Source organism: Cryptomeria japonica, chromosome 8, assembly GCF_030272615.1.
Source record: "Cryptomeria japonica chromosome 8, Sugi_1.0, whole genome shotgun sequence".
In the NCBI taxonomy this organism is placed as follows: domain Eukaryota; kingdom Viridiplantae; phylum Streptophyta; class Pinopsida; order Cupressales; family Cupressaceae; genus Cryptomeria; species Cryptomeria japonica.
The window spans coordinates 556656627-556670941 of NC_081412.1; the positions used below are offsets into that span (position 1 = coordinate 556656627).

Genomic DNA, 14315 nt, shown 5'->3' on the forward strand with positions numbered 1-14315 from the left:
GGGGCGATGTGTGAAATGGTCACAACAGGTCCCCAAATTTTAACCCTCAGGTTATAGAGATCTGGTATGCCCCCTTCTGGGTCTCCTTTCCAAGCATGCCTTTAGAATATAGAGATTTAGAGTTGATTGAGCTTTTTGCAAATCAATTGGGAGTTAGGATCTCTTAAAGCCATTCCCCAAACATTTGACAATCATCTCGAAAATTGGTTTATGGAATCAACCTCTGATAGTGCAAGACCCAAAAACGATTGATTCTCATTCAGATTCTTTGGGACATCTAATGTCTGATTGTCAAGGGCCTAACTGCCAAAATATTCGAGTCTATGAGGATCATTCTTCGAATGCTCTTCATTGTCCGGTGTCTTCTCCTTCACAAAGGGTAAATTTGTTGGGAAATTTTGTTTCTGAAGGGCAAGGAGCAATCTCACAAGAAGTGTGGAGGAGGACCATTTGTGTCCTCCACCTTACTATCAAGCTAAGTCCCAACTGGAGTCTGAAGGTATTAAAGAAGTTGACCCAATACTAAACTGGTATGACTCAACTCATGCGATAAATTCAGTAGGTGAGGTGGGTTCTCAAAGGATACAAGCTGTAAACAAACTAATAGATAGAGTTCATTATGGGGTTGACAATTCTTATGGTGTGGATTTAGTGTCAAAGAGGGGGCTGCAAATGCCACAGGTTTCAAGTAGATATGAAGGCATTCCGATAAGCTCCTTGATTTTAGGTCTGGGACAAAAAATGTTTTCAGTACCTATCAAAATCATGCCTTGGTTACAAAGTTTTAGCTCTTTTCGAAACATCTCTTTGGAGATTTCTTTAGCAGATCTGTGTAAGCCTAGGCTGTTATCATCATCTCCAATATCTTCATTGAATAAGAATAGTGAAATTTTTAGGCAGTTTAAAGCTTCTTTTTTGACGGGTGATCAAGATCAGATTGTACAAGAACAGCTTCTTAAAGCCTATTCCTTGTTTTTGGATGAGCAAATAGAACAAGAGGGCAATATGTTACAAAATGAAGACCTGTGTGGTTTATATGAGCATATTGTGGATCACAAGATTGGGTCCTTTTCAAATTTTGTTACATCTCTGTCTCTCCCTTGCCTAGTATTGTTAGAGGATATGGGAACTGGCACTGTTAGTGAAGATAATCAGGATTTTGATGAGGCAAACCAAATGGTTGTTTTGTTTAATGAACAATTGGAAGATGATTCTCAACATTTCCCTGCAGTTGTGGCTTCCACTTACCAAACCAGATCAAGAAAAGTAGCAGTTGTTAGGAAGCCAAAAGGAAAAGTGGGAAGGCCACCAAAGAAGAAGGGAGTGGCAAAGAAGACTAAAGAGGAGGTGAAAGCAAGGATTCAAACTACTCTAGATGGTAAATTTTGTTCTCGAAAAGTGGATGACTCTCCAGGACAACAATGAGAATTGTGACTTGGAATGTTATGGGGCCTTAATACCCCTAACAAAAGGCACCTCATCAAGTCTCAAATTGAGAATTGTGGGGCTGATATTTTTCTATTACAAGAAACAAAATTCTCAAAGAATGTTGAGGCACAACCCTTTAAAGATTGGAAAAATTGGAAATATGTTGCATCCCAATCCATAGGTGCTTTTGGAGGCTTGGCCATTCTTTGGAAGTCAAGTTTGGGAAAGAAGGACATTATTGCAGTAAAAGCAAACTTTATTCATGTCAAGGTTCTAACCTCTGATGGATATTTTCATTTGATTTCAGTTTATGGACCAACTTCAATAGCAAGCAAGAAAGCAATCTGGGAAACTCTTGCCTTATCGTTATTGAATTTTTCAAAGGATCCCTTTATATTAGGTGGGGATTTCAATGCAGTTTTGTCTTCAAGAGATAAGTCTAGAGGGATTATTCCGCCTCCAAAGTCCATGCAAGACTTTAATCACTTTGTCAACTCTTATGCTTTAAAAGATTGTATGCCAACAAATGGTTCTTTACTTGGTCCAATAGGAGGCAGGGTTTATTTCATATTGCAGAGCGGTTAGATAGGCTTTTTGTGAATCCAGTATCAATTTCGGCATTTGGAGCTCCTCTTTCCAAGATCTTACCATTATCACACTCTGATCACTTTGCTCTCCTGGTGGATGTTCCCTTGACTTCTACCCTGAGGAAGGGTGTTGCATCTTTTAAGTTCCAGCAGATGTGGTTTAGGGATGTGACCTTACTACCTAAATTGCAAGAATGGTGGCTTTCTGCTCCATTTGTTCAGGGATCTAGGATGTTTTGGTTTTGTAAGAAGTTTCAATGGATCAAGTCACGGATTAAAGATTGGAATGCTTCAATTTTTAAGAATATTTTTCAGTCAAAGGAACAGCTTGAGGACAGTATTAAACTTCTAAATGAGGACATTATCCAAAACGGTAGAAATGAGGAGTCTTACAACAATCAAACTCAACTCAATTTGCAATTGCAAGAAGTGTTGACAAGAGAGGAATTATTCTGGAAACAAAAGTCCAAGGAGGTCTGGCTCTAGGAGGGGGATAGGAACACTAAGTTTTTTCATGCATCTGTTAAAATGAAAAGAGCTAATAGCCTAATAACACAAATTAGAAATGGAGCAAGGGAGACAATTAGGGATATTGGTAAGATACAAGATGAAGTTGTGGCCTTTTTTAACTCTCTCTTCTCAAATACGGTGGTGGAGGATGGCGATGTAAGTAGGAAGACACGAGACATTCTTCAACATAACCCTTCCTTGATCACAAATCAGGACAATTTGTTTCTACTGAAACCTTTTTCTTTGGAGGAAGTTAGGACTACAATATTCTCTATGCATCCTGATAAGGCTCCAGGACTAGATGGGTTTCCAGCTCTCTTCTTTCAAAAATGTTGGAGCTTCTTGGGTACAGATGTTTGGAAAATGGTAGAGGAATCTAGAAAGCATGGTAATATGTTGAAGCAATTCAATACTACCCCTTATTGTTTTAATTCCTAAGGTGGCTAATCCTATATCTTTTGCGGATTTCAGACCAATTTCACTGTGTAACACAATCTATAAGATTGTCACCAAGGCCATTTCTCTGAGATTGGTTCACTTTATTCCAAGGATTATTTCCAAGCAACAAGGAGGTTTCGTTCCAAGGAGGGGAACGATTGAAGGGCCTCTAGTTGTCCATAAAATTATCCATTCAGTTATGTTTCACAAGGAAGAAGCAATGATGGTTAAGCTAGATATGAAGAAGGTGTACGATAGGGTTAGTTGGAATTTCTTGCACCAAGTTCTACTCAAATTTGCTTTGACAAAGTTATGGTGCAAATGGATTCTATCTTGTGTATCAGGGACCAAATTTTCAATTATGGTAAATGGTAACCCAACAGGTTTCTTTTCTTCCTCCCAAGGGGTGAGACAAGGGGATCCTTTATCCCCATCCCTCTTTATCATCATGGCGGAAGCACTAAGTAGAATGATAACAGCTCTTCATGATTCTTCTTCTTGGAAGGGTATACATATTCCGCAAACTCAGGAAGTGGTTTCACATTGTTTATTTGCAGATGATACAACTTTGTTTGTGGGAGCTTTTGTTACAAAAGCAAAGGTGATCAAACAAGCCTTGCAGCTTTATAGTGATGTCTCAGGCCAAAAAGTGAGTGAAACTAAGTCAAAAGTGTTTCTCTTTCACTGCTCTCCGATTCTTTCAAGTAAGTTGCCATCCATTCTCGGGTTTAAGCAAGCGAGCTTACCTTGTAAGTATCTTGGAATTCCTATATTCTCAGGAGTTAATAAAGGTTTATTGGGATTCCATAGTCTCATCGATTAAGAATAGGATAGCCTCGTGGAAAAATAATTGGTTATCACTAGCTGCGAGAATATTGTTGATCAAATATGTGTTGGCTTCCATTCCGAATTATATTATGTCAGTTCTTCCAATGCCCTTTAAGATTAGAGAAGAGTTGGAATCTCATCTTAGGAAATTTCTATAGAAGGGAAGTAGAGAACCAAAAAATAAGATTCATTTGCTAGCATGGGAGAAAGTATGCTTTCCTAAATTATGTGGAGGGGCGCGTATTCCAAACTTTGAGGATAGAAACATTGCCCTAGGTGCAAAGCTTGTATGGAAATTGTATTTGGATACCTCCTCAGTCTGGTCATCAATAGTCAGAGGTAAGTATCTTGATTCGGAGGATCCGGAGAGAATATTTACGATCTTAGATCCTCCTAAAGGCTCAAAGATGTGGAACTTCCTTTTAAAATGTAGGGAAAGTCTTCTTCCAAAGCTAACACGGGTTGTTCATGACGGGAGGTCAATAAGATTTTGAGAGGACTCATGGAATTCTTATCCCCCACTAGATAATGTTCTGGGGTTAGATGATATTAAGGTAGTCTTGCAGTCTCTTTGGGGTTATTCAGTAAGTAATTATTTTAACAGTTCACTGGTTAATGGTCTTTGGAAGACGAACTGGAAAGATTTAGACAATATCCCTGCTCCCTTACAACAGAAAAAGTTGTTACTTTTTGAACTTAAGGTAAGACTAATTCTTTACAAAGATACAAGAGATAAGATCATATGGCTTCCCTCTAAATTAGGAGCCTATTCAGCAAAAGAGGGGTTTAGTGAGTTATCTCTCAGGGTGTTGGGCATCCATCCAGAAAGTTTTCCTTTCGTAGGAAGGGATGTGGATTGCAAAAGGCAGGTTCATTTGCATGGCTAGCTTTAAAAGGAAGAATATTAACTAGTGACAAATTGGCACTTTTGAGAATAGCTCAACCATTTGAATGCGTGTTTTGTAAATTAGCAATTGAAACAGTTGATCTTTTGCTGCTAGGTTGTGTGGTGGCACAAGAATGTTGGAACTAGCTTCTGAGTAAACTTGGGTGGGCTTCTCCTTTACAAGCAACATTGTCTAAGGTTTTTAATTCATTGCCGAAATTGTTTAAAGAATCTTTTTTTGCACTTATTTGGGAAGTGGCTCCTACTATACTCATTTGGAACCTCTGGTGGGAGAGGAATAGGCGCATCTTCAGAAGAGATTTTAATAATGTGCAGGGTATTGTGAACAAGATAGAGTTGGCAATCTCAGAATCTATTAATGCATATTCAACCACGTACAAAAAATTGAACTCTCTTTATACTTCACGAGATGATGATATAATGAATGGATAAAAGTATTTGAAACTTCCATTCACGGGAAGTCTGATGGTAAATGCAGACAAAAGGGTGAATAGGAAGGAAATAAGATGGAGACATCCTCAGAAGAATTCTCATAAGTTAAATTTTGACGGGGCTGCAAGAGGCAACCCAAGAATTTTTGGTATTGGGTATTGTTGACGTGTATTTTGTACACTATCAAACACAGAATAAAATACCCAAGGGTACCTTATCCTCTCTTGAGTAAAGCCTCTGAATGCTGAAGATATCGCGAAAAGGATCAATCAGGGTGACTTCAAGGTTCTTCATTGTAGGATCTCTACGTGTGGATAAGCTATCTGTGGTATGATGTGATTTTGCTGGAATCACAAGGGAACTTACACTTGATGACTGAACGTCTGATTTGCTTTGAATATTGCTGGAACACAGGATTTCACTAGCTTTGATTTGAAAAAAGGGAAAAAGATGAGGGCGAGGAGAGGATCTAATCCTAATACTAAGAATGTAGGAGCAATGAATGATCTTTGATGAAATTCTAACTAAGTCTTGTTTTGACATCCCAAGACCATCTCCACAAGGTTAGTGCGATCTTCGAAGGAAAGCTTTATGATATTCAAATCATCACTGTAGGCATAGACACCATCAAGCTGATGCATATCAATGAAGAAGCAACAATTGAAGTTAAGCTTAAGCTGAATGATTCCAGTTGACTACACAAGGCAAGTCTGCAATCAACAAACTGCTAGTAGTATGGATATACGAATTTCACCATCAATCAAGCACATTTCTTCCACTCATCTAATAACATGAAATCAAATATGAGAAGTATAGAGACCATGCAAATTGTCGAATCGACCCATAAATTTCACCATTTCTTCAATGAAGTTTTACAAGTCTTTTACAACAACATCTTGGCAACAATCTTTGCCTTCTCTCTCTACTCTACTCTAATTGCTATTCTATCAACTGACTAATTCACTCTCTAACTACTCTCTAACTGCTTCCAACTGCTTTCTAACTGCCTTTACAAAATGAAGAGTCGGGGCTTATATAGTGTCCACAATACAATTTGATGGCTCAGATCCATTTGAGATCAATGGCTAAGATTCAATACTGAAAACCCTAATTAGGGTTTGTTACAACCATTACATAACATTTAATGCTCGACCAATGAAATAATTGTATTAATTGGACACATGTCTTCTCTGGAAAATTCAACCAATGGATAGCTGGGGTAGGTACATTGAAGTTTGTGCCACCTCCCATGAGTTAGGTGCTTTGAATCTGGACATGCTGAGGTGGACCAATCCGACTGGAGAAGTGATGACTAGGATGCCACCTCGTCTAACACTTGCAACTTGGTAGATATCCAATTCGATGATGCTGAGAAGCTAATCTTTAATTAACTCTTCTGAAACTATCTGCTTCTTCAACGAACCCTTGCTTTAACTTCTTTTGTCTTTGATGTGCAAGATGATGATGTACCTCGCCTTGGAATGCTGGATTGGAAGAGGTTATTCCTGATGATGCTTGACCGAAGAAGGTCGTCCTTGTCGATGCTAGACTGGAGGAGATCATCTTGACACCTACACAACATTTCACAATTAGTATTCCATCTTGAAGTGTAGAAATTAGACTTAAAAGGAAGATTTAAGATTTTAATTAGGAAACTTCATGATAAATCTAGAGTTATCATTTCCTAATTAACCATGCAATACTTAGACTTTTCTAAAAAAAAAATGTCTAAAAATCAAACCTTGAACAAGGGTGTTAAGATGATACCGCCATACCTCCTCTTGAGTATTAAACTCTAAGACTTGTGAAAAATGATGCAAGAAAAAGTGGATTTCACTAGGCAAAGTCTAGATCAAAGTTCTCCCTTAGATGAATTGCGCCTCCCTTAGATGAATTGCACCTCCCTTAGCCTTCCAAAAGGGTTCCACCTTCCACTAGCTTCTTCAAAATCTGGAAATTCGCCTTCAATCCTCTGGATTTCGCTCCTCAAATTGCTCCTCAATTTCTCACTTTAGAAGGGATGAATGAATGATTTGAACTTGAAACAATGCCCTCCTATTATATAGAGCGCTCACCTTCTTCAACCATGAGGCCGACCTAGCAAATAAGCCTTAAAATAAAATTAAAAAAAAAACACTAAGAAGAAGGCCGACTTGATAAATAAAGACAAAATAATGCCTTGTGCTCTCAACTTGTAAATTTTTTAATTTATTTAAATTAATTTGAATACCTCTAAGATGTTTATTTTGATTGTTTCAAGGTACAAAATTAATTTATTAAATTAAAATGCCTTTAATTTAATGCGAATTTGATTTAGCCTTTCCAAAGGCCTCAAAGTTAGCAACTTGGTGAATTTTAAGGAATATCAATGCTCAATAATGTAAAAATGAAGGATATCACCAACTTCGCCCTGGACCTTCAGTGAAGGTCAGGAGCGATTTTTCAATCTAGTCCTTGCATACCTCCTTTTTTCGTCCAAAACTTCATCTAGGCATTTAAATGGCATTTTTAACTGCAGTTTTGAGTTTGATTTCATTTGATCTCTAGGAGGAAAGTACTATTAGGACTTTTTCGCCCTGGACCCTCAGAGAGGGTCAGGAGCGATTTTTCAATTTTGCTCTTAATCCTTCATCTTTTAATTGTCAATTCTCCTTGTGGGGTAAGCAATGATCTCCTTCACTCATTCTATGCATGCTTGATTTGCTTTTACAATGCAAAATAGGGGCTTCAAAGATTTTCGCTCTGGGCCTCCAATGAGGGTCAGGAGCGACTTTTGCAATTTAGGCTAGGATCATCAAGTTTTGGAGGTAAATCCTTGTTCATCACGTTTTGGAGGACCTTTCCACCTTAGCACAACCTTGCCTTAGCGCAATCTTGAAGGGAAGTTGTTGGTTTTGCAAATTTCGCCCTGGGCCTTCAGAGAGGGTCAGGAGCGATTTTGAGTCTTTTTGCACAAATTATTGATGACTTCAACTTCAAATTACCTTCAAGGCGTAGAATATCATTCTTCACTCCCTTTTGAGTCTTGGAAACAAAAATACCATCTCGAAATACAAGGGAAGTGAGAATTCTTGGAAATTTCGCCCTGGACCCTTGGAGAGGGTCAAGAGCGATTTTCCCTATTGTCATCAAAATTTGCACTCTTAGCATCTCAATTCCACTTCAAGGCATTTCAAACACCGTTTCTAACTTGTGCCTAGGCTTAGCTTTGCTCAATTTTGGAGAAAAGGTTGGATATTAGGTTTTTCGCCCTGGGCCCTCAGAGAGGGTCAGGAGCGATTTTGCAAATTCAAGCTTATCCATCTTTTGTTAGCCCTCCAAATTATCTTCAACGGGGCAAAACACACCCTTCCTCATTCATTTCAATCATAAAATCGCTTTGTCCTTGCAAGAAAATTGTGCCTTTGAAATTTTCGCTCTGGGCCTTTAGAGAGGGTCAAGAGCGATTTTCTCTTTGTTGCTCAAAATTCACCATTTTTCAAACTTTCAAACTTTCAAATGCATCGAGTAACGTCCAATCTTCTCTCTGGGAAACCCTGCACAAAACAAGTTAGCCAAAATTAGCGAGAAATAAACTTGAGCAAAAGCTTCGCCCTAGACCCTCAGCAAGGGTCAGGAGCGAAATTTACAATCTAGGCTAAATTGCTCAATCTTTTAGTTTCAAACCACTTCACAAGGCAAGGTAAGATCATTTTCAAGGCCAGGAACAAGGTTTCAAATTCAAGCAAGTTGGCATATGATGTCTATAATCAATTTCGCTCTGGACCTCCTAAGAGGGTCAGGAGCGAAATTCGCTTTGGACCCTCAGGAAGGGTCAGGAGCGAAATTTGACTTTTTGAACTCTTCGTCAGGATAATTTTATGGAATATAACATTTAAGTATAAGAAAGAAGAAAGATATCTTATACTTTAAGTTATATTCCATATATACTTTCAAAATGTTTGAGAGTGGTTTCAGACCTCCAGGAGCTATATTGCAAAATCTAGTTTTTGGAGGATTTTCAGTTTTCAGACTTAGTCAAATTTCAGGATCAGGACATTCCAGACAGGACCTGCTATCCAGGTGATCCCCTTGGCGACACTCAAAATGCAAAGGCTAACTGACAAAACCCTAAAAAAATAAAAACAAACCCTAGAAAGCAAAAAAGCAGGGGTCCCCATTTGCAATGGGGCGATGTGTGAAAACGTCACAACAAGTATGTGATTAGGAATTCTAAAGGTTAGGTCTTGAAAGCGGGATATGCTAGGATTCCAAATGGTACAAATAATATGGAAAAGGCAAGAGCTCTTTTGTTCAGTATCAACTTAGCCATCTCACAGCAGGTCAAAAATTTAGATATAGAAGGGAATTCCTTGAATATCATATCAGCTCTTAAGAAATTTGAAGTCCCTAATTGGAATATAGACCATATCATCCAAGAAGTTCAGAATGCATTGTTTCTCTTTGAGTCTTACTGTATTGGGTGCTGTTATAGGGAAGCAAATCAGTTAGCAGATTTGTTGGCTAACAGGGGATGTGACTCAAATGTGGATGGAAAAATTACGACATCTATGGAGGTCCAAGAAGACAAGAAGCACTCTATGCAAATGAAAGCAGATGTGGGATTGTAATTTTACCTAATGTTTTTTGTTCTTGTTGCGGAATTTAATCTATCATGGAAAGGACGGGTATTCAATTGTATTTTGTATGGGAAAGTGGGCGCCGCAAGTACTGCTATAGAGTTGGCTGGATCGGAATCTATCTTTTCATTATTTATGCTTATTGGGAAGGATAATCATAAAAATGACTTCTTCCAGCAACAACAGAAAAGAGTAATTAAATTTCCCTCATGTGGATTCAGCTAGCTCGTGATTAGAGTATGATTGGATGTCCCTAGCGATAGTGGGACATTTAGGCTTTGACATTTGGCTTGCTCTACTTCAAGTTGATGTCGAGTTGTAAGGACCGGGTGTACTTCGCACCTTCTTCATCTCTGGTTGATGGATGCCCACATGAATTTGAAGATTTTTGTTTAGACTTAATGCAGAGGCAAGCTTGTAGTAGGTACAAAGTATGGACACTTGGAAGGGAGAGGATAGAGATGTGAGGCGAACTCAAAATTTTTGCACGATGCTTGATTTTTATATTGCATTTCAAATACATCACATGTGCCTGGTAAAGTTAAATATGGGAATTCAGGCTTTGGCTTCCCAACTAAGATGTATGCTTTCCTCTCAGTTAAGGTGTTTTTCTGTAGTAGCAGTATGGCCTTTAGAGTTCATTTGCAGGGTGACTTTCATGTGATTTGGCCACGGGGAAATGCTATTCCTCTTCTCCTAAGGGATGCCTTTGCAATCCCATGTGAGAATGTTGAATGGACTGTACGAATGGTTTTAGGAGAAGACTGGTTAGCGGCTAACCCCATTGCTTCTCCTACTATGGCGGTGGCAAGGCTGGCGTCGATGGTTATGGACTTGTCAAACTCGGCAGACTTCACAAAACTACTGATTGGATCCTTTGTTTATACATCCCTGTTCAATTGGGCGGAATTAAAAGGTTAAGCTGGCTAGGCATAACTTTTATGCAGGGGATGTATGGTTGGGGGGTTTTTTAAACAGAGCTGATATTTTGCAAGACATTGCAGCAAGAGCGGTGTATGTTTTGTTCATTAATGGTCTAAGATATGCATCTCCTCTTCCATTCCTTCAATGGATGCATTATTATGCGACTCAGATAGGGGAACCCTTGTTTTCATTTGGAGTGGCTAAATTGAATGCTCTATGGGAGCTTCATTCTCATCCACAGGTCGACCCTCATGGGTATTTGTCTTCATTTCCTCAACCGGCTGACATTGCCTCCTCCCAAGAGTCGGGGATTGGGTCTTGAAATTATTAAGGTCAGTTTTTGTTTTTTTATCAAGTAATATTATCAGATGGTGGCAATTTTGATGATGGGTTCGAGCATCAAGGGGTTGTGAATATATACTATATAGTCCTTCTCAGATGTTGGTGACTGATTAAGGATATCAGATAGTGGCAGTTTTGTCATTCCGTTGGTGGTGGTTGAACAAAGGTGGTGTGATCAATATTTGCGTATATCTTCCCTGTTTTTCCATGTCAACTAGAGTGAAAGATCTCAAGGAGGGATATGAAGAGGGTGTGATGTGTCAATAGACAATGAGGCTTGTCATTTTCTTGATGGTGATATACTCTCTTCAGACATATCTCTGGCATATATGTCTCCTCTTTTTATTTTGAGGATTATGTAGTAGGTTTAGGATTTGTAGGTTCTTGGGTTGTATAGATGGGAGGATATGCAATCTTCCATATACTTTGTAATCTCTTTTATTTAATATCTAATATATTCTAGGCCTAGGCCTTTTGTCAAAAAAAAAAAAGAAAAAAAGAGGTCAGAGTTGAACAAAACATGAAATTCATATATATCAAAAACTTATCCTGGACATCTATGAAATTTCTTTTGGAAAGAAAAAGAAAATGATACAAACACACAAGATAAAGAAAATCCAGTTAAGAAATGAGGAAATAATAGTATGCATTACTTACCAAAGATCGAACAATGCCAAGACCCAGACCAATGCCATCATGATTCGTAGAAGTTAATCCATCAATTTGGACAAAGTTCTCAAAAACAGACTTGTGCTTGTCCTTTGGGATACCCTTTCCTGTATCCTCTACCTCAAACTCAAACTCAACATAATTTGAATCAGTTTGAACCTCAGAAAAGGCATCTAATTGTTTGTAAGCATTACTGACCTCAAAGACCCATTTGGGCATACAACTCCAACATGCCCTGAAATGTTGAGCACTGTGGCCACCATGAACTGAGGGCTTGCTATGGAAAACTTGCTTAACCCAGGCACGTAATATCACATGGCCTTCAGAAGTAAACTTTACACCATTGCTTAATAAATTACACAGTATCTGCTTCAGTCGACCTGCATCACCTTTAATCCATGATATTTTCTCTGCAGAATCATCACACAAATCCAATACAACTTCTACACCTTTTTCTAATGCCACAACAGAGAACATATCTACAACTTCTTCAAGGACCTGAACTATATTGAAGTCTGTCTCGTCAAGTTGCAGCTTCTCAGCCTCAATTTTACTCACATCCAAGATAGAGTTTAACAAACCTGAAAAATAAGTATATACACAAAAAATAATTTATTATAAATGGGACACAAATCAATTCTAGTTTTCAAAAAAGGCTACTTCCACAGCTTAAAAATTTCCTGCAAACATAATTTTGAGGAAAAATCCACACAGGAATCTCATTAACTTTGTAAATAAACTATAAATTTATGGATACCAAGTTAACCAATTTCAAATTGGATTCTTCTGAGATTCTCATGAAAACTCAATATACAATATATGGAACACCTAAACCAAAGGAATAGTAAAAATCGTGCCCCAGGACATTCCTCTCACAAAGACATGCTAGACTTTCATTTATAATCTTTTAACTTTGTTAGTGTGGTCACTGAGACAGACTTACCAAGTAAGTTATTTGCACAAGAATTCATCTGCAAAAGGTTCATCTCCAATTCTGAACCTTCAACAACATCATAATGACAAAGATCAATGAGGCCAATGATAGCCGCAAGAGATGTCCGCAAGTCATGACTCATTCTAGCAAAAGCAATATTTTTTTGGTTATTTTTTCTCTCTGCTTGTTTTGTTGCGTCAAGTTGTTGAATCAATGCTGCAGAGAGGTGCATTTCTCTGTTCCCAGCTCGTGTAAGCAAAAAAATAAAAGCACAGCTTATGAAGAGCATGCAAGCTGCCAAGATGATTAGCAAAATTAATGTTGTGTGGCCCTGTTTCTCCATGTGACCCCAAATACTTTTGCAGGGAATGATGACAACACATACCTAGACGAGCAAATTGGCTTACAAGTCAGAAATAATTTAAAGCATGAGATTGAACATATAATCATACAAAACATGTCCACCGTTTCCGTATCCTAATAAAATAAAAATAAACATCTTGGAATAGAAAATAACTCATATTTGTAAAATATACAATAAATTTTCCATGTGATCTTTTCTAATAGATTTCAGAGTTTGCATCAAGGAAGAATATTTCTGATAGTAATTTTAAAGAAACAAATTTTCCATTTTTGATTATGTAAATGTTCAATTTATAACCTTCCTGGCAAAGAACAAAGTTGTATACCATAGTTGTTCCAGCAAGATGGATGGGTGTACTGTCCACTATGTATGATGCACCTTGAATTCTTGCATCAGAGGAACTGAAAGTTTCATTGCCCAATCTTGATATATTCTTTAATTTATTTATTAGATGCAATGCTGCTCCTGCCACCACAGGATTTCCTGATTTTGTAGCTTCTAGCAGTATGGGTTTGTCTATTTCCCCTCCAACATGGAAAGCTCCTCCTGTTTGTGCAAGCAAATATCCATCTATTGTGGCTAAATACATGTCGCCACCAAGAAGATCAAAATGTGTAATGAAATCCATTAAAATTCTCATTGGCGTTCCTAAAGCTAATACTCCAGAAGGATCTGCAGGAGACACATCTTTGATAGAGGCCAGTGAAAGGAATAATAGTTCCTTAGATTGGCCAAATGCTAAGCCCCAAGTAGCAAATCCATTTTTACTGTTGAGAGCATCTCTGAACCACTTTGTGCCCCAAAAAGAAAATGTGCCTGTTGGAATTGCTTCCCCTAATGGTAGCCCTGTGGTAGCACTAGCTTTCTGACAATACCATAGATACCGTTGCCTATAAGAAGCAGGATCTCCTGCATGTGTCATACTGCTGTCTGTATAGGTTCTGTTTGCATACAAGATCAATGTCTCATTAAAATCTGTGTAGTAAGAGACAAACAATCCATTTTTTCCCATGTAGAAAACTTGTGCTGTGTATGGAATAGTTGAATATCCTTGAAAAAGAGCTGGTTTCATCTGCAATAACAAGTACCATTATTATTGGCTAGTCACAATCATGACAAATTGTAACACATTCCAAACTAAAATTACCCAACCAAAAGTACCAACCTGGTTCTCCAATGTTGAAAATGAAGACAAGTTGTCTTTTATCAAAGACGATGCAATCAAATGAGCTAAATGGATTGCAGATTCACAATTTTCTTCGAAGACTGATGTAGTAAATGCTTTAGCATGAGAAAGCAACTCACCACGGAGAGCATCAGAAACAATAGAAAC

At 38.1% G+C, this 14315-nt stretch overlaps 1 protein-coding gene across 3 annotated transcripts in view; it reads right to left on the reverse strand.

Annotated features, from left to right (window-relative positions):
- LOC131067095 (histidine kinase 1) overlaps positions 1 to 14315 on the reverse strand; it is an 88705-nt gene that overhangs the window by 22811 nt on the left and 51579 nt on the right. For all 3 annotated transcript variants that reach the window (XR_009358749.1, XM_058002030.2, XM_058002029.2), the window contains 4 exons: positions 14148 to 14315; positions 13308 to 14054; positions 12628 to 13003; positions 11673 to 12265 (listed from right to left, as the gene is read on the reverse strand). The exon at positions 14148 to 14315 is cut by the window's right edge and continues 75 nt beyond it. Coding sequence is in view for 2 of the 3 variants with exons in the window: in XM_058002030.2 (XP_057858013.2) it covers positions 11673 to 12265; positions 12628 to 13003; positions 13308 to 14054; positions 14148 to 14315 (1884 nt within the window). In the remaining variant the exon portion in view is untranslated. The remainder of the gene's footprint in view (positions 1 to 11672; positions 12266 to 12627; positions 13004 to 13307; positions 14055 to 14147) is intronic.